General features: G+C 43.1%; 1 protein-coding gene across 1 annotated transcript in view; it reads left to right on the forward strand.

Annotated features, from left to right (window-relative positions):
• Positions 1 to 20987, forward strand: part of XKR6 (XK related 6) — a 504978-nt gene extending 483991 nt beyond the window's left edge. The window contains exon 3 of the mRNA XM_033938558.1: positions 19982 to 20987. Coding sequence (XP_033794449.1) covers positions 19982 to 20946 — 965 coding nt within the window. The 3' untranslated portion in view covers positions 20947 to 20987. The remainder of the gene's footprint in view (positions 1 to 19981) is intronic.
• The last annotated feature ends 476 nt before the right edge of the window (positions 20988 to 21463 follow it).

Genomic DNA, 21463 nt, shown 5'->3' on the forward strand with positions numbered 1-21463 from the left:
GTGGCATACTACATCAACCACACGAAATAGAAATATTCCTTCAACAAATACAGAATAAATAACCATAAACTAAAAATTGAAATATATAGACAAAAGTTAAACCGAACCCTCAGAAAGCCAGACTCTGCATACAGTGCAATACCAGAGAAAGAGAAACAATGATGCATGTCCCACTGTACTGTTCAAAATAAAAAGATGTCAGATATAAATTTCAAAATCTGACTTTTCTACTCATTAACCCCTCCTTTTACGAAGCTGCATTAGGCTTTTTTATTGCTAGCCAGCGATAAAAAAGCCTAACACAGTTTCATTAAAAGGGGGAGGAGGTAAATTAAAATTTAATAAAAACAAAAAATGGAAAATGAGTAGATACATTTTTATTGGTCTACATTCATTTTTTGACTAGCTTTTAAAGGTCAAAATCTCCTTCTTCAGGTCATGATTCATTTCAAGGGTGGGTGGAGACACAGTACCAATCTTGCAGGGTTCTGTAATCTGAGTTCAGCTGTCTTCCCTTGAGCAAGGGTCATTGACGCCATTTGTGAAAGCTTCAGGTTTGAAAATAATTATACATGCAAAATGACACCAGCGCAAGGTTTTAAAAATTATAACCAAGATTTATTGAATTATTGTTTCTATTTTTCCATTATTAGATCAAAAGAATCCAGCATAATTGCTTACCGATTGCGCTAATGGGAGATCGTTATCGTGGCCAAAATGCTGGCCTTCTCCTAACGGTCTCGTTTTTCTAGCTCCAGAGTTTCTATTATATACTGTTGGCTTTTCGGTGACATCATCATCATAACAGCCAATAACAATTTACCAAAGAGGTAGTCTTAAAAGTTTAGACAAAGGAAAAAAATAAATCCCTCCATGTTTAAAAGTTTAGAACAGTACATTTGATTTCTGAATTAACATTATTATTCAAGAGAATCTACAATTATTAACAGGGTGCTGAGAAATTCTCAGCCCTAAAGGAAAAAACTCTTCCTAAGCTGACAGGTTCAAACTGCATAGCCTTACACAGAAACCTTACTCTAGAGGAGGAAAACTGACAGCTTCATATTACACTGATGCAGTGCTAAGCGTGGGCTTCCAATGCCCCCCTTCCTATGCTGGAGATTGATACAGCATCTCAGATTCTAACTTAACTACTTCCAGATGGTACCTTAGGATTTTCCTTAGTATTTCTTCAGGTTTAAAATATATAAAATATTAGAAATTAAGTACACACCATTCTTTCATATATCTCTCATATATCAATCATTCCTTCGTTCATTCGGGGCCCCTTGCACACATTCATACTTAATGCATTTTATCTCTTAGTTTAGGACACGTGATCTTCCTAGCCAGTCTGCACTGTATGCAGAGTGGACACTTGGAATGCGCTACCGGAGGAAGTGATCAGGCAGGGTACGGTCCAAGGATTCAAACAGGGATTGGACGGATTCCTGAGGGATAAAGGGATCATGGGATACTGAGGGAGGAGCTGGGATGTAACAAAAGTATAGAAAGTTTGTCAGGTAATGAGTATAAACCAACCAGGTCATGCATGTGCAGGACCGGAGGGCTGGGACTTCGATGGGAAGGCAGGACCAAATTGGGAGGCCAAGGTGGCAGGGGAGCCCCTTCAGACGATTCAGACAGGTTGTGATCTGTTTGGGCCGCCGCGGGAGCGGACTGCTGGGCAGGATGGACCTATGGTCTGACCCGGCAGAGGCACTGCTTATGTTCTTATGTTCTTATGTTTACTTCCTTAATGAGGGATTCAAGCTGAAGACAGCTTATACATGGAACCACTCCCTCTGCATGGGTAACATTTTCTGTCTGCACAAAGACAGAAGCTGTAACCTGAGCAGCAGCTTTGGTGACATGATGTTTCCCAGCCATACTGTGGTTGCAGAAGTACTTATACCCGGAAGAAAAAAGAACGAACAGAAAATCCTACCAAAGCAATGCCCTGTTACTGGTTGGCTGAAGAACCAAAAAAGCTCTGCCTTGGGGTGGGTGAGTGGGTGGGAATTAACCTCAAGGGTCACCTGTGGAGTCTGATCTGGTGGATGAGGAGAAGAGCATGAGAACATAAGAATAGCCCTACTAGGTTAGATCAGTGGTCCCTCTAGCCCAGTAGCCCGTCTCCACAGTGGTCGATCCAGGTCACAAGTACCCGGTAAAAACTCAAACAGTAGCAACATTCCAAGCCGTTCGAGGCCTTCTGGGGATTCATTGAATCCCTGAAGCCGTGCCACTACTGCCTGATGCAATTTGATTGGTTGAGCAAACAGAAGCTACTGGGGCTCCAGAACCAACAAGGGTAAACTGGCATCTGCTACTCATCTCTCTGTGGGAAGGGGGGGGGTGTCAGGATCCTGGCCCAGTGGGAGGGGGTGGGGTCCTTGCTTTTTTAAAATTAAATTAAATTATTTTTATTTTATTTCAATGAGCACAGCTGTTGTGTATGTGTATCATACACAACCGCTCTAGAACTGCCGGTAGTTAACGACTGTAAATGGGGAGCATTCACTTTTGTGCATCACAAAGAGAGCTCATTAGAATACTACTGAGCTCCTTGCAGTGTCTTTTGAGCATTGGGAGGAAGTTTTCTATACTTTAAAGAGTCTTAATGGCATGGAAACCTTTTTTGCATCAGAGTCTGAATTCCCTTAAGCCCCATTTGTTACCTCCAGTATGTGCAAATGCCTTATCCCAGGATACTGAAAGAATTCAAACATGAAATTGCTGTTCTACTGTTAGTGATCTGTACCTTGTCGCTAAAATCGTCTGTAGTACCTGAAAATTGGAGAGTGTCCAATGTTATGCCAATTTTTAAAAAAGGTCAAGGGGGAGATCCAGGAAATTACAGTAAGCCTGACCTCAGTTCTAGGCAAAATAGTGGAAACAATTGTAAAAAATAAAATTGTGGAATGCGTAGACAAATATGATTAAATGGGTCCGTCAGCATTGGTTCAGCCAAGGGAGGTCTTGCCTCACCAATTTGCTTGACTTCTGTGAAGGTGTAAATAAACATGTGGATAAAGGTGAGCCGGTTGATGCAGTATATCTAGATTTTCAGAAAGCTTTTGAGGTGTAAGAAAATTAGTGTGTTATGGGATAGGAGGGTTGTGGATTTAGAATTATTTAGAGTTATCGAATGGAAAACAGAGGGTAGGGTTAAATGGCCATTTCTCTCAATGAAGGATGGTGAATAGTGGAGTGTCAAAAGGATCTATATTGGGACCAATGTTATTTAACTTATTTATAAATGATCTGGAAACTGGAATGATGAGTGAGGTGATTCAATTTGCAGATGACACTAAACTGTTCAAAGTTGTTAAAATGTATGCAGACTGAAAAATTGCAGGCAGACCTTAGTAAATTGGAAAACAGGGTGTCCAAATGGTAGATGAAATTTAATGTGGACAAATGTACAGTGATGCACATTGGGAATAACCCAAATCATGGTTTGATCATTTCATGTCAAGTGGTCTAAACCTCCCCACCTGACCATCTCAGAAGTTAATGAAATTTTTAGTGGAAGTACAATAGGACATGCATTGAATTTGTGGATCTCAACTTCTTCCAAAGTGAGGGGGTCTTGTTATTGGGGTCACTTTTCTCATTCCATGGAAGATAGTGCCAAAACATCAACTGTGGTTTCAGCTTGTGAAAAGAATAGTTGCTTGACCAAACTGAGAGTCATATTTCTAGTATAACTGTTTGTGCTGAGTCCAAATATACCACTCAGATCATTGGTGCATGCTTTGGTGTATCACTGGGGGACCACAGAGCTGATGAAAAAGCTTATTGTGGAATGTACAGGCAAATATTTGACACAACATAGCTCCTGAACAGAAAGCACAATAGGGTCCAGATTTTAGGAACTGGAAGAGATTAAGGCCAGATACTGCCCCAGTAAACTTAGGCATATTGTACTTTTCTTTTCTGAGATAAATCTTTATTAAGATTGATGAAACAATTTTATGCAAATTTTAATCTATATTTAATGTCATATATCACAACTGTATATCCTCCTATCCCCTTCTTTCTTGTACCATCTGAAAGAGCAATTCTTTGGCTACAAAACTCACCAAGCCACATTTTTAACCTGCTGTTCCTAATACCTAGTTTAAAATAGGCCTGAAAGTACACCAAGGTTTCAGCCTGCGTTTAATGTTAAAATATGTTGGAGATGAAGACGGGCACAGGAATAATGAGAGATGAGAGCTGTTGGAGATTTGTAGCGTTCTAATAACTGTAAATTTTTATTAGGACCAAAAAATGAACGTGATCAAAGAACAGTATGGTTTGGATAAGATTAGCAATATCAAAGATAAATCATCATTCACAGTCACTTCAAATGCTGCTCATCATGCAGCTAGTCTGAGTGCAATGCCTTGAATTTGTTGTCAATATTGAACAACACAATTTGTGAATAGCTGTATTGCCTTCCTGTTGAGATTGTCATTGCAGCCTCAAGAACCATAAAAATATATCCCTCTGAAACCCACACAGTACCTTTTTAATGGGCCATTGAAAGGATCGAGCAGGGCCTTGTAGATACAAAAACATAATTAAGTCATCATTGTTTTCTGAGGAGATTTCAGATATTTCCAATCCATAGTTGTCATACTGTGCATGTAAGCAACATGTTGGCCAGACTGCAGGTTGCCAAGTTGAATAAATGAAGGAGGATTATCAGCTTTGACATCAGCACTTTAGTGACACAAATTTTGATTTCATCAATTGGCTTAAACTGGCAATTCTCCTGAGTTCCAGCTATTGTATGGCCATTTTCAAACCTGGATTCCTGAATATGTCTTAATTTCTCAGTCTTCCTTAAGATGAATAAGAATTTGACTCCAATAATATTTTCTTCACAAAAGCTAAACAAATCGTTTGGAGTCAAGTTTTCTACCTTGGCTTGCCTTAGCCCATCCCCCTCCTCCAACATACTTTCAAAGCAGTATAACCAATTTCTCAGCCCCCCCCTTAGTCATTCCAGAAATATTCTTAAGCACTGTAATTATTGCTCACACATTTTGACCATCATGAATTGTTTGAGCCTTTAACAAAAAAGAGACTGCAGAGAGGAATGTACAAGGCGCAGGAACTTTTATTAAAAGTCATTAAATATCAATAAAATATTGTAACATAAGAACATAAGCATTGCCTCTGCCGGGTCAGACCTGGGGTCCATCGTGCCCGGCAGTCCGCTCCTGCGGCGGCCCCCCAGGTCCATGACCTGTAAGTGTTCCCTACCTAACCTAAAATGTCCATACCCTGTTTGCTTAATGTCCTGTAAAGTAAACCTCTATCTGTATCCTGTTATCCCCTTCGTTTCCAGGAAGTCATCCAGTCCCTTTTTGAACCCCAGAATTGTACTCTGTCTTATCACCTCTCCGGGAAGCGCTTTCCAGGTGTCTACCACCCATTGAGTGAAGAAGAACTTCTTTGCATTCGTTATGAATCTGTCTCCTCTCAGTTTTTCTGAATGACCTCTTGTTTTTGTTGTCCCCGCTAGTCTAAAGAATCTGTCCCTCTCCACCTTCTCTATGCCTTTAATGATTTTATAAGTCTCTATCATGTCCCCTCTCAGTCTCCGCTTTTCCAGGGTAAAGAGCCCCAGCTTGTCCAACCGTTCGGCATATGAAAGGTTCTCCATGCCCTTTATCATCCTCGTTGCTCTCCTCTGGACCCTCTTGAATATTGCCATGCCCTTCTTGAGGTATGGCGACCAGTATTGGACGCAGTATTCCAGATGTGGGCGCACCATTGCTCGATACAGTGGCAGGATAACTTCCTTCGTTCTGGTAGTGATACCTTTTTTGATAATGCCCAACATTCTGCTCGCTTTCGTTGAGGCCGCTGCACATTGCGCCGCCGGCTTCATTGTGTTATCCACAAATACCCCCAGATCTTTTTCTTGGTTGCCTTCCCCCAGTACCCTCCCTCCCATCTTATAGCTGTACATGGAGTTCCCCTTCCCTATGTGCAAGACCTTACATTTCTCCACATTGAAGCTCATCTGCCATCTTTTTGTCTACTCACTCAGTTTGTTCAGGTCGCTCTGTAGTTCTTTGCATTCCTCAACAATTCTGACCCTGCTGGAGAGTTTTGTGTCATCCGCGAACTTGATAACTTCGCACTTCGTCCACATTTCCAGATTACTAATAAATATATTGAACAGTAGCGGTCCCAGCACTGACCCTTGCGGAACACCACTTGTGACCCCTATTCAGTCAGAGTAGTGCCCCTTTACTCCTACCCTCTGCTTCCTGTCCGCCAGCCAATTTTTGATCCATCTGTGCACCTCCCCTTCCACACCATGACTCCACAGTTTCTTCAGTAGGCGTTCATGGGGTACCTTGTCGAAGGCTTTTTGGAAATCTAGATATACGATGTCTACGGGGTCACCTTGGTCCAATTGTTTACTTATCCCCTCAAAGAAATGCAGTAGATTCATCTGGCATGATCGTCCTTTACAGAAACCATGCTGGCTTGTTCTCATCAGATTATTTTTTTCTATATGCTCATTGATACCTTCCTTGATCAGCGATTTGGCCATCTTCCCCGGAACTGAGGTTAAGCTCACCGGTCTGTAGTTCCCCGGGTCGTCTCTCGATCCGTTTTTGAAGATCGGTGTGACATTCGCTATCTTCCAGTCCTCCGGGATTACCCCTGTTCTCAAGGATAGGTTGCAAATATGCCGCAGTAACTCTGCTGTTTCATCTCTGAGCTCTTTCAGTATTCTCGGGTGGATCCCATCTGGGCCCAGAGCTTTGTCAGTTTTTAATCTATCTATCTGCCTGAGAACATCTTCGAGGCTTACCTCCATGCATGATAATTTTCCCTCTTGATCTCCCCTGAAGATTTTTTCCGGTTCTGGCACACTGGATGTGTCTTCTATTGTAAAGACCGACGAGAAGAACTTGTTTAGTCTACCAGCCATCTCTTTTTCCTCTTTCACCACTCCCTTCCAGTCACCCTCATCCAGAGGTCCCACCTCCTCCCTCGCTGGCTGCTTCCCTTTCACATATCGGAAAAATTGTTTGAAATTTCTTGCTTCCTTGGCCAGTCTCTCCTCATACTTTTTCTTGGCTTTCCTGACTACTCTGTGACATTCTTTTTGATGCTTCCTGTGCTCTCTCCAATTTCCTTCGGTTTTGTCTTTTTTACACTTCCAAAATGATTTCTTCTTGTCTCCTATCACTTTCTTTACTTCATTGGTTATCCATGCAGGGTCCTTTGTCTGATTCTTTTTGGATCCTTTCCTAAATCTTGGTATATATAGGTTTTGCGCCTCGTTTACCGTGTCCTTGAATAGGGACCAGGCTTGCTCCACAGTCCAAGCTTCCTTGGAGCTGTTTCTGAGCTTCTTTCTCACCATTTGTCTCATGGCATCATAGTTCCCTTTCTTGAAGTTAAACGTTGTTGCCTTGGTTCTCTTTCCCTTAGGTAATTAATCCTACTTCCACTTTGAACTGAATCATGTGGTCACTGGTTCCTAGTGGTCCCACAACCTCCACACCCTTTGCGGGTCCTTTCAGCCCGTTGAGGATCAGATCCAGAATTGCTGACCCTCTCGTTAGTGCCTTGACAAGTTGTTCCATGAATCAGTCCTGAACAGCTTCCAGGAACTCCGTTTCCCTCGCACATTTTGAATTTCCAAGACACCAGTCTATCACGGGATAGTTGAAATCTCCCATAACTATGGTGTTTGGGTTCATGAATTCCCTTCTCAGCTCGGCTACCATTTCTGTATCCTCTGCTTCAGTTTGCCAAGGTGGACGGTAGAACAGTCCCATCTTTATTTCAGATCCAGATGTCTGTTGGTGTGCCTTCAATTCACGAATCTAAGGCCTTTATACAACATTGTTGCATTCCATGTGGTTCTCTATTAACAAAGCATAGGACAATTTGGACCCCTGAAGAAGGAGAGATCCTCAGAAACACGGACCATGTTGGGTCCATTCTCCATGTTAATGAGAGCCATTTTCTGGATTACAATATTTAATTGATATTTAATGGCTTTTAATAAAAATTTCTGCACCTTGTACATTCCTCTCTATAGTCTCTCTTTTGGTTTTGGTGCTCACCTTTCACTGCAGTCTTGTTGGATTTTTCTTTGTTTTATTTGAACCTTTACCATAACTTCCCCACAGACTTTCATTCACCCATCCAGTCCTTATCTAGACTTACTTCTTCAGGGTCCCAATCCATCTCAGGGTTACTGAAAGTGTCAGAATAATCCTGCCCCGCTTCCATGGACACCTCCTCCCCTTATAAGCAAATAGATTCCCCTCTGCTAGGAGTAAATTCGCAAGGCTTCTGCGCAGTCTGTTTTCCAATCCCCTCTAACCTCTGTCTTAGAGCAGGACTTCAAGTGCTCTGGTGCAGCCTGGAATTGTGTGTCTGCAAGGCAGAGGGACTGGAGTATAGTTCCCTGCCTTCCCCTTTAGTCTGTTATTGAGAAAGACACGGGGGAAGCCACTGCTTGCCCTATATCGGTATCATGGAATATTGCTACACCTTGGGTTTTGGCCAGGTACTAGTGACCTGGATTGGCCACCGTGAGAAAGTGCTACTGGGCTTTATGGACCATTGGTCTGACCCTGTAAGGCTATTCTTATGTTCCCCGAGGCACTCTCTGCTGTGGGTTACTGATTGCCTCCTTCTGAGAACAGCTTAGTTCAATTTATCATGCTATGCCTTCAGGTTTACTCTGTCTCCCGGGACACACTGAGTCCCAGGGAGCATCTGAGTCCCTCCCAAGGCAGGATTAATTCTTTGAGGGCCCCTAGGCACACAAGTACACTGGGCCCTCTAGCCCTGCCCTGCCCATACCACACCCCTACCCCGCCCTACCCCATCCATGCCTGCCTAAACCCCACCCCATTTAATTACCTGTTTTCTTATTTGCTTCTTTATTTCCACTTGTATTTCTTTTTTTCTTTTATTATAAAATTCAAAACAAACAACAAAGATTACCATACCAGTGCCAGTGTACAGTTTTAGTTCTATGCAAATCCCAAACATCTCTGAACAAATCCCCCCCTTCCTTCCCTTCCCACCTACTTGCCCAGGACTTTAACTCTGAACCCTTTCCATACATATATAAAAGTGTTCAAATGCATAAGTCTATTTTAATAACCAAGTTTGCAACTCCTCTCAACTGCCTTACTTTATGCTGTCCAACTTTAACCCATATGTATGTGTAAACAACCAAATCTGTAACTCCTCTGGTACGTTCCACTCCATGTATGTTAATTTGTAACAAAACAACAAAGCAAGCGGTCCACCAAAGAATCCAACATGGAACAAAAGAAGATAGGCAGTCAATAAGGAGATTCAAATCAGGTTTATTCAAGGTGCTCCCAGGAACCATGCCTGATGCATTTCGCCAAACAAAGCTGGTCAATGCTAAAAGAAAACCATGTCTTTCATACACACAGGACACAGAACTACCCTCATCCAGTATGGAATAAATAATCAGAAAATACCCCCCCCCCCTTTTTTTTTTTTTTTTTTTTTTTACAAAAGTACGGAAGAGATTTTTAGCTCTGGTAGGCTGAATGTTCTGCGCTGTTCTGACGATCTTAGGAATTCTCTGATCATCGGAGCAGTGCAGAGCATTGAGCATGCTGACTTGTGCTACAAACTGAAGGAACTATACAGTTTAGAGGGTGAAGAAACAGTGATGCATATCCCCCAATACTGAACAAAATATAAAGATAGCAGATGTAAATTTGAAAAAAGAGAAATAACAAATCACTTTACAAATTAACAAATAAAAATAAAACAAAAAATGGAAAATAAGATAATACCATTTTATTGGACTAATACATTTTTAAATTAGCTTTCAAAGGTCAAACCCTCTTTCCTTAGGTCAGAAAAGTATTACAGTATCCTGTCCTGACCTGAGGAAAGAGAATTTGGTCTCTGAAAGTTAGTCAAAAATGTATTAAAATTAGTCCAGTAAAATGATCAACGTATTTCCATTTTCTATTTATAAACATTTATCAACACAGCTAAAATACTACTTTATCCTATAGCAAAAAAAAAAAAAAAAAATTCTACCTTTGTCGTCTTGATTTTCATAAAGGTTGAATTATGTGTTTGGGTATTCCCATTTGCATTAGAGTTCTCCATAGTTTATTGTAATCCACACAGTCAAAAGCTTTTCTGTAGTCGATGAAGCAAAGGTATAGAGAGTTTTGGTATTCTTTGCTCTTCGCCAATATTCATCTAACATTGGACTAGAACTCGAGCATGAGTTGATGGCACCTAACAACCTTTGTCTCCCAGTTTCTGCTTTCCTCATCTTGTCATTTTCTTCCTTCTATCCACTATCTATCTATCTGCCCCTTCTAGAAACTGTCTGCCAACCTCCTTCCATCTTTCCATTTCTCCTCCTGCTCTCCCCCTGCCCCCTTGGTCTGGCATCCATCTTCTTCCCTCTGTTCCCCTCATGGTCTGGCATCTCTCTGCTTCCTTCCCCCTCTCTTCTCATTTCCTCCACTCGGATCTGATATATCTGTCTCCTTCCCCCTTCCCCCCATGCTCTGGCATCTCTCTCTTCTCTATTTTCTGCTTCTATCTAAATTAGATTCTCTCTTACTATTCAGTCCTCAGTTTCCCTCTTTTCACTGTGTCTACCCATATATTGCCACCCCTTTCCTTCACCCCTCCACTATCTCACTATTCTCTTCTTCCCCATCCAGCATATGCCTTTTTTCTTTATCCCCTCCTTCCATCCAGTATATGTTCTTCCTCCACTTCCATTCAGCATTTGCTCTCCTCTCTGAACTGACATCCGATTGCCCCTTCTCTCTCCCCACTTTCTCCTCACTTCCATCATCTGCCCCTTCTCTCTTTCCACCCCAGGCCCATCTCCCTCCCTTCCCCTCACCTTTGCGGGTCACCACTCACCTTTCTTTCTACTTTTTCAAATGGCAACAAGTAAGATCGGAAATGCCCCCCCTAAGATCAGCAATGCCCCCACCCCTCCGGCATCAACGGCACTTAAGATCAGCAACAGCAATGGCCCTACCATTTCCCTTCACCTCACCCTTTTTTTCTTCAAACGGCTACGGCAAGTAAGATCGACTACGGTTCCCCCCAGCACTTAAAATCAGCTATGGTCCTCCCCCCCCCCAACTTAAGATCAATGGCAGTTAAAAGATCGGCAATGGGCCCCCTGGTATCAACAGCAAGTAAGATCGACAATGCAGTGCTCAGCCCAAAGCTTCCCTCTGACACAGCTTCCTGTTTCCACCCAGGCAATTCACGTGAGTACCGTGTTGCTGATCTTACTTGCTGTTGATACCGAGGGACCCGTTGCCGATCTTGATGCCGGAGGAGGGGGGGCCATAGCCGATCTTAAGTGTGTGTGGGGAGCCATAGCCAATTTTGTGCCTGGGAGGGGGCCGTTGGAGATCTTACTTGCCGTAGCCATTTGAAAAAAAGGCGAGGTGAAGAGAGACGTTAGGCAGCTGCTCTCTGTTTGTCCTCCATCAGCAGGCCCCCTGAAATTTCAGGCCCTAAGCACGTGCCTACTGGGCCTACCCTTTAATCTGGCCCTGGTCCCTCCCCTTTCTTTAACCCTTGCTGTGTCTTCCTGCCTGTAAAGAACTTTTCTCTGGGTGCTGAAGTTAGCTTTTGGAAAGGAATTATAGGGAAGTGGTGCAAAACTCCTCCCTTTCTCTACAGCGTCCCCCTTTATGTAACTTGAATGCCCTCCTCTAAGACTGGGGGCAGGTTTTTCTCTTTTTCCTTCCTGGCTTGGTTGGAACCAGTGACAGGGGCTTTCCTGCCACAATAAACATTTGAATAATGCATGCATTTGAGACTTAACTTCTGGCCAAAACAAGGTCGGGTCAAATATGAAACAAAATGGCTTTTGCAGCAAAAAAAGCTGCTTTTTCTAGTGATGCAAAAAAAAATAAAAAAATAACAAAATTGGATGATGTACAGTTGAGATATTTGCACCTAAAAATGGCCAAAATTTGAGTAAAGCACTAATATAATTTCTTTGTATAATTATATATTTGCTTCCAATTGGCTACAAAACCTCTTAATGCAAATCCTATGTGCATGTCATGTGCCATGATTGCTATAATCAGTGGTGTACCTAGCATATGTGACACTCGGGGCCCATCATTTTTTGAACCCCCCCCCATCTATATCAAAAATATGATTTTTAGTAACAATTCACATATCGCACAACAAGAGTGTACCTAGGAAAAGGCAGCATCTTAAACACTGCAGTGAGCACTAGAACACCAACACATACATTGTAAAACTAAACAAGTCAGATCTCACACAGTCAATTGATCCTGTAGTCAATGCCAACTGAAAACTATGTCCTTTTCATACACACAGAACAGAGATACACCCTCGCCCAATATGGAATAATCACAAACTAAAAATAGAAATATGTAGACAAAAGTTAAACTGAACTGGCAAGAAACCAGACTCTGTATACAATGCAACACCACAACACCACAAAAACAGTGACACATGTCCCCTAATACTGTGCAAAATATAAAGAGAGTAGATGTAAATTTGAAAAAAATGATACATAACAATCACCACTTTACAAATTAACAAATAAAAATAAAACAAAATAATGAGAAATAAGAAAATACCATTTTATTGGACTAAACCATTTTTCAATTAGCTTTCAGAGGCCAAACCTTTCTTCAGAACAGGACAGTATACTGCTGTTATGGTATCCTGTCTTGACCTGAGGAAAGGGGTTTAGTCCAAAAAATTGCCTTATTTCCATTTCCTATTTATAAACTTTTATCAATACAGTTACAATACTACTTGATTCTAAGTAAAGCAACAAAAAAATATTTTTACCTTTTGTCTTTTCTGCTTTAATCATCTTCTCTTTGCTCTCTTCTTTCTATACAGTGTTTGTCCTTGCTCTCTTCCATGCAACATCTGCCCTCTCTTTGCTCCTTCCACCCAGCTTCTGCCCTCTCTCTCTACCCCTTCCATCTACTGTCACCCTCTCTTCCATATGACATCTTCCCTCTTTCTATGTCTCTTCAATAAACTGAATATCTGGGGTCCCTTCTCTCCTTTGCACATTTCCTTTGCACATCAGCTTCACCCCCTCTCCATTTTTCTGTCTCCACCCCCTCCCCTATACTTTGGTATCTCTCTATTTCTCTTCTCCTTTCCTTCCTTCCTTCCCACTCCACACCATGGTGTGGTATCTCTATCTCCTTCCCTTCCCTCATACCATAGCATCTCTTCTTCCCCCTCCATGGTCTGGTATCTCCTTTCCTTTTTTCATTTCCCTCCCTCCCATGGACTTAGCATCTCTGGTTCTTCTCCCTTGTCTTCCTTCTCCCTCCTTCCCTCTCTCTCCGCAATTGGGTGCTGCAGCAGCAGCATTTCTCTCCCCCCCCTTCCCTGTGCAGCAGCAGCATTTCTCTCCCCCTTGCCTGTGCAGCATTTCTTCCCCCCCTTGCCTGTGCAGCAGTAGCATTTCTCTCCCCCTTGCCTATGCAACATTTCTCCCTCCCTTCCCTGTGCAGTATTTCTACCTTCCCCCTTCCCTGTGCAGCAGCAGCATGTCTCCCCCCTTGCCTTTGCAGCATTTCTCCCCCCTTGCCTTTGCAGCATTTCCCCCTTGCCTTTGCAGCATTTTTCCCCCCTTGCCTGTGCAGTATTTCTACCCTCCCCCCTTCCCTGTGCAGCATTTCTATCCTCCCCCTTCCCTTCCCAGGATTTCTACCCTTCCCCCTTTCCCTGCCCAGTATTTCTACCCTCCCCCTTCACTGTGCAGCAGCATGTCTCCCCCCTTGCCTTTGCAGCATTTCTACCCTCCCCCCTTCCCTGTGCAGCATTTCTACCCTCCCCCCTTCCCTGCCCAGCATTTCTACCCTCCCCCCTTCCCAGCATGTCTGGCCAGTTCCCCTGCTGAAAGCCGCGGATGTCTAGACCTCACCGATCTGCGGCTGCGTTGGAAGCCTTCTCTCTGACATCGTGACGTCAGAGAGAACGCTTCCGACGCAGCTGTGGATCGCGCGAGGAGTGGATGCCTGCGGCTTTAAGCAGGGGAACCGGCCAGAAGCTGAGCAACGCCGGTGAGCACCCGCGGACACCCCTGTTTACTGCCGCTGCTGCTGGTTAAGGAAAGGCAGCAGCGGCAGAATAGGGAGGGTGGCCGGCTGTGCAACCCCTTGTGGGGTTCACCCGGGGTGGACCGCCCCCTCCTTGGTACGCCACTGGCTATAACAGTTATGACTTGAATTGAAATACAGGTCAGGTACAATAAAGGATTCAAAGTAGGCATTTAGGCCCGGATTCTATAAATGGCATCCCGATTGTAAGTGGCCAACTGCTGCCTAACCAGCCAATTGGGATGCACGTTTTCTTTTTTTTAAAAAATTTCCTGAGGCAGGCTGCCTACATTGGAGGTGCCTCCGGGAGCCTAGGGAGACATGCAAGCCTGCCTAAGCTCACCTAAGGCTAGTCATGGGCATGGCTTGGCCCGGAAATAGCCTTAGGCCAGGGGTGTCAAACTCAATCATATAAGGTGCCGAAATCTAAAACACAGGCTAAGTCGTGGGCTGAATTTTTTATTAAGATACTTAGTCTTAGTAGAAGTATAAATCCTTCCTCATCCTGAGACACAATATCACACACCATAGATGTTACCATAATTAATCCCAACTTTATTCAAATAATCATTCTTTATTTAATTGTATATTTTAACTCCAGCTTATCATACCTACTGTTGATACCGCTGTTAACCTTACTGTAAAACATTCTCTCTCACCGTACCTTTTAGACTTCAGTCACACAGAGGACTCTCTCCAGACACAGAAACAGGACAGAAAGACCATTTAGTTCAGAGAACAAGTTTTGTAGAAACTTAAGTACAAATTCCCTTAAAAAAATGCCCCTCAGTCTGAAACACCTCCCTCCCTCATCGTTACACCAAGCTACTTAAAATTAGAAGTGATACTACACTGCTACTTCCCCTCCCGGTATACCTCCAACCCTAATGTGCGTAGCATCTCACTTCTCCTTGTCTCTGGGCCCAATGTGCCTTTTGGAAAAGTCATCGTGCTTCCGGGGTAAGAGCTGTTTGATTTGCCTAGAGCAGTCTGCCCCGGCCCCATATCCACACTGCAGCTTCTGACTGCCATCTAGCACCAGCTCCTGCAGGAACCCTGGATGCCCCCATCCTCTAGCAGTTTGCCCACGCAGGACAGTTGTGCCATGCTTTGCAGGCAGTGATCCCCCAGGACTTGGTATAGTGTTGCATAATGTGATGCACACGGTTGCTAGGTAGTGGCGCTCACTTGCTCTCCCTCATTCGCAGAAAGTTCCTCAATCAGCACTTGTAGATCTAACGTTACTCAAAATTAAGCCTATTGTTCCTGCCACCTTCTCCTTATAATCAACCCAACCAGTGGAATCAGCAGAGAGCGATGATGTACCCAACAAGCCCCCATGAGGCAGCTCAATCCTTCCTGCCAGACCCCCCCCCCCCCCGAACGATCACAGCAGGAGGGATGCCCAGACCCTCCTGCTTGGCACCCCCAAATACCACCCCAATATTCCCCAGAGTGTCAACAGGAGGGATTGGGCCAGGGAATACTGGGGGGGGGGTTAGTTCGCAGGGTGTCGTCAGGAGGGATTGGGCATCCCTCCTGTCACGATCATTTGGGGGGGGGTTCAGGGGTGCCAGGCAGGAGGGACTGTGCATCCCTCCTACCCCGATCGTTTGGGGGGGTTCTGGCAGGAGGGATTGGGCATCCTTCCTGCCGGGGATGTATGGGGGTGGGAGGATTCTGGCAGGAGGGATTGGGCATCCCTTCTGCTTGTAGTCTTTGCGGGGTGTGGGGACAGGTTGCTGTTAAACCTATCATGGCAATGAGATCCCTTGCTGCGATAAGCTCAGCAGTAACCCGATTCTTAAACCGGCGCTTGTAATATGGACGTTGGGTAAAGAATCAGGTTCATAGGCGGGCTTAGGCACGATTCTCTGTAGGACCTCCATGTGCGATTCTCAAAAGCTGCTTAAGCGGCTTCTGAGACTGGAAGTCCTATACAGAATCCGGGCCTTAGTTTCTTGTCTAACATTTTTTGCCTACTTTGCTGGTTCATAATAGGGGAGGTAAACTAATGTTGCATTCCAAACTTTGCACATTAATCTCCCCTCCCTTTTATGAAGCTACGTTAGAGTTTTTTATTGCAGGCAACGGTGGTAAAAGCTCCAATGATTATAGGAATTCTATGAGCATTGGAGCTTTTACCGCCACAGCTAGCGATAAAAAATCCTAATGTGGCTGATGCTGCTTATCCTAGGAATAAATAATAATAATACCGCCATAGTCAGTCGAATTCTAGGCGGTTCACATCGAAAGAAGGCTGGACATTCAGCAAATTACAAATGTGTGAGGGGAATGTTGCAGCAGAAAGGGTTGAAGGGGAGGGAATGTAAGCGGGATTGAGGAGAGGGAAGTGAGAGGGGGTTGGGATTGCCTGAGAGATTGTTTCAGGTTTGAAGGGGGAAAATGCGTAGAGTGAAGGACGATCTGTTTAGGTGATGAATTTGTCAAACAGAGTGGTTTTGATAGATTTTCGGAATGCGTTGTAGGTCTGTCTGGTTTTATTTATGCAGTTTCCCAGCCAGGATTGTGGTCTGTTGGCTTGGAACATGAAGGTTATGTCAAGGAAGTATTTGTATTTGCAGCCAGTGATTTTAGGATAGGCAAAGATGTTTTTGTTTCTGGTTGTTCGTGTGGGGTTGTGTAGAGTAAAGTGTGCTTGCAGGTAGGAAGGTGCTAGGCCCCAGATTTGCTTGAAGCAGATGCATGCAAATTTGAACTGTATTCGCACTTCCATTGGTAGCCAGTGCAGTTTTTTGTAATATGGGCTAATGTGGTCTTGTTTTCGCAGTCCGAAGATTAAGCAAACTGCAGTGTTTTGTACTAATCTCAGTTTCTTTATTGTTTTTTGTGGGATACCCAGGTAGACGATGTTGCAGTAGTCCAGGGTGGATAGGATCAGCGATTGCACCAGTAACCTGAAGGTTGTAGTGTCAAAATATTTTTTAATAGTCCTTAGCTTCCAGATAGTATAAAAGCATTTCTTCATTGTTAAGTTTGTGTGGTCAGCCATGGTCAAGTGTGTGTCGAGTGTGACACCCAGAATTTTTATGGTTTTGGAAATCGGATATTCGTGGCTGTTTATTTTAAATGATGTTCTCGTTATTTTGTCGTTGGGGCTTGCTAAGAAGACTTTTGTTTTCTCTGTATTTAGTTTCAGTTTGAAGTTGGTGGTCCATTTTTCGATTTCTCTCATTGCGTGTGAAAGGATGTCTATAATTTCAGTTGAGATGTAATTTAAGGGGATTAGGATGGATATGTCGTCTGCGTATATGTAGTGTTTTAAGTTTAGTTTTTGTAGTCGGTGGCCTAAGGATGCTATGTAAATGTTGAATAATGTAGGCGATAGAGGGGAGCCTTGGGGTACCCCTGACGGGTTATTCCATGGGTTGGAGTGATTTCCATTGCTGGCTACTCGGTAGGATCTGTTTGTTAAGAATTCTTGGAACCATTTCTTTACCTTTCCCGAGATTCCCATTGCGTCAAGGGCAGCAGCATGATTTTGTGGTCCACTAGGTCAAACGCACTGCTGAGGTCTAATTGCAGGATCAGTGCGTTTTTTGCCTTTGCTGAAGAGATCATAGAGATGGTTTAGTATGGAGGCTATGACCGTTTCTGTTCTATATCCTTTCCTGAAACCTGATTGATGTTTGTTGAGAGTGTTGAATTTGTCTAGGTAGTTTACCAGTTGGAGGTTGACCAATCCTTCCTGTAGTTTTGTGAAAAGGGGAATGCTTGCTATGGGTCTGTAGTTGGATGTGAGTGCTGAAGAGATTTTCTGATCCTTGGGGATTGGTGTGAACAGTATGTGACCCATGTCTTTGTTTAGTGCTCCGTTTGTGAGGGCCGTTGTTAGCCAGGTGAATTGTTCCATTTTGAATTCTGGTAGGGCAGTTGTCATTTTAGGGGGACAATTGTCCAGTAGGCAGTTTGATTTGCTGTACTTGTTGAATAAATTTAGGAATTGATGCCAATTTGGGAATTCAAAGTGGTCCCAGGTCATGTCTGCTCTAGTATTCTGGTCGTGGGATTCGAGATAGTTGAGGATGGCTGGGGTGGTTAGGACATGCTTTTATCATTGTCTTTCTGTTTTTAAACAATAAATATTTACGAGTGTATTGTAAATTGCTCTCTTGTATGCATGAACAGCAGTTTAGCAAATTGTGAAATAAATACAGTATAATATTAAAATGGAATAATGTGGTCTATGATAACATGCCTGTAGGTACCCTTGGGGTTACAATCTACACCTCCTTGCAATGATTTAACAGGGATTACATTACAGTACATTACATTACATTAGTGACTTATATTCCGCCTGTACCTTGCAGTTCTAAGCGGATTACAGTATAAGGTAACTGGACATTTCCAGGAAGTTATAATTTAGGGGATGCTTACAGTTCTAAGCGGGTTATAGTATAAGATAGCTGGGCTTTTCCAGGAAGTTACAATTTGGGGGACGCTTACACAGTAGAAGATTTAATAGAAGAGGCAAAGGGGAGAGGATGGGGAAGGGAGGAGAGTTAATGAATACTAGTAGGGAAGAAGAGTTTAGGGTTGGTTACTTGTTAGGGTCAATGGGGAGGTTGTATAGTTTTTTTGAATAGTAGGGTTTTGATTTCTTTTCGGAAAGATTTAAAGTCACTTGTAATTGACAACAAGTTGGAGATATAGGGGTCCAGGTTCGCTGCCTGCGTCGCTAGGAGGCCGTCGTACATAAGTAAGAAACCTCCCCTCCCCAACGTCCACTAAAAAGCACCTCATTTAGGAGGTCTTCTCAGCACGCATATTAACATAAGAATGGAATTAAATCACTCCTATTCTGAAGTTTTATCCCTAACCTTCAAATTCTCACAAGTAAAGAAAAGAGAACTAGAGGTCCGCAGAGCTGTTTTGATGAACTGATTGCAGGAGCAAGTGGGGATCATTTAAGCCTTGGCAGTACCCTTTTCTGTATAATTGTGTAAAGAGGGGAGGGGGAAGCCAGGATAGGGGGATATCAGGGCCAAGGGGATCAATGTTGGAGAAATAGTTACAGGACATAAGGTTTTCAGCAAAGGAACAGGGCTTAAGTTTGCCCTTATGTTAGGGTGGCTTCTGGAGAGAGAACTAAGGCATATTTCAAGTGTGTGAGGGCCTTTTAAATGAGAAAGCATGTGCTAATATTCCCTTTACAACTACTGTGGGGGAAGGGAGAGGGGGGAATGGTGACCTTGAGAGTTTCAACAGGAACATTAGCTTTTTTATGCTCTTGATAAGTAAGTTAACTTTATCTCTTGAAGTGCAGTTAACTTTCAAAAAAAAAAAAAAATGCAGCTTGTGAATTCACATTAATCCAGTTTATTATTAATGAGCTGCTCTACATGCAACACTGCTTATTAATTAATCAGATTTCTTTCTTTTTTTTTTCTTTGCACAATTTTCAAATAATGTGGTAATTTGTTCTTATTGCACATTAAGAGTCCCTTTTACAAAGCTGTGGTAGGAATTCCCGCACGGCAAATTTCATGCAACCCATTCAATTCCTATGGGCTACACTGCATTTGCCATGCCAGGAATTGCTATCACAGCTTTTTAAAAGGGGCCCTAAATGCATCAAATTAGCTTTTAGCACACTATACAACCTGTTATTGCAGCTTACTAGATAGGCTTCTAACTGCGTAGAATGAATGGATGAATATTTAAGCATTTCCATGTAGATTTCAAATGGTTTAAGGGTAAATACTAGGTTTTTTCCCCCTATGATTATTAACAGATAGAAAATGCTGCATCATATTTCTAAGTTCTACATGGTATAATCAATATATACTTTTTTGTTTGATTGGTTGTTTTTTTTCTGGCAGGTGTCTCCTCTGTGGCCTCTCTGATGTCCCTTGCTTGGGTGCTAGCCTCCTATCACAAGCTTCTCCGGGACTCCAGGGATGATAAGAAGAGCATGAGCTACAGAGGGGCCCTCATCCATATATTTTGGCGTCTCTTCACCATCTCATCTAGAGTTATTTCTTTTGCTCTCTTTGCTTCCATCTTCCAGCTCTACTTTGGAATCTTTGTAGTCGTCCACTGGTGCGCCATGGCCTTCTGGATTATCCATGGCGGGACAGACTTCTGCATGTCTAAATGGGAGGAGATCCTCTTCAACATGGTGGTAGGGATTGTGTACATTTTCTGCTGGTTTAACGTCAAAGAAGGGCGGACTCGATACAGAATGTTTGCTTATTACACCCTAGTCTTGACAGAAAATGCTGCTTTGACGTTCCTTTGGTATTTTTACAGAGATCCCAACGCTACTGACTCTTATGCCGTGCCAGCACTGTGTTGCATCTTTCTTAGCTTCACTGCTGGGATTGCAGTCATGCTCTTGTATTATGGTATACTACATCCCACAGGGCCACAAGCTAAGATAGTGGCCAGCTCCTGTTGCGCTGAGCTGCTCTGGGGCATTCCTTTGCCTCCTGAAGTTGAGCCCATGGCACCTCATACTCCTGGGTACCGGGGGGCCCAGGCTACGCCCACCAGAGCGGTCACGGAGCAACAGGAGGATCTAACAGCTGACACTTGCTTGCCCGTTTTCCAAGTGAGACCAGTGGTGCCATCTACTCCATCTGGGCGCCCATACTACCCAGAAGGACCCCTCATTAAGATTGACATGCCAAGAAAGAGATATCCAGCTTGGGATGCCCATTTTGTAGACAGAAGGTTAAGAAGGACTATCAACATTCTTCAGTATGTCACCCCCACTGCTATAGGTATTAGGTATAGAGACGGACCTTTATTGTATGAGTTACTACAATACGAGTCTTCACTCTAAATCTCCTTCAAGTAAAGGAGACCTTATTTTTGTTTACGGTAAACACAGCTCATGAAAAACAAATAATTATTTAAAAATGAAATGAAAAAAAGCTTTCAAATAAGCTTTCTTTCTGGTTGTTCTGTGTATACAAAGATATTCTCTATGTTTTGTAAGTAAAAACAAAAAGAAAATCTTTTCTTTTGTTTTTTACACACGAGAAGCAGTATTTAAACTTCCATGTTATGATGCAGGGTGGAGAAAAGGAGTCTTCACCAGAAGTTTTATATAATTACACACCAGGTGTAAAATATTTACGGGATAGGTGCTGATTGAAAAAAATCAAACGAAAAAAATACCTGCAACTGCCTTATGCCCTTAGGTGCTGAGTTTCATTAAGTACTGTTACTTTTTTCATGCCGAGCTCTGATGATTTTATATCAGAATCTGCTCTTATTGAGTTAACTAGAAATAAGAACAGAGAGAGAAGAGAAAAACAGAAGTGAGAAGTCACTCGCTCCAGGTGTTCTACTGGCAC

The sequence above is a fragment of the Geotrypetes seraphini genome, chromosome 3 (genome assembly GCF_902459505.1).
Source record: "Geotrypetes seraphini chromosome 3, aGeoSer1.1, whole genome shotgun sequence".
NCBI lineage: Eukaryota > Metazoa > Chordata > Amphibia > Gymnophiona > Dermophiidae > Geotrypetes > Geotrypetes seraphini.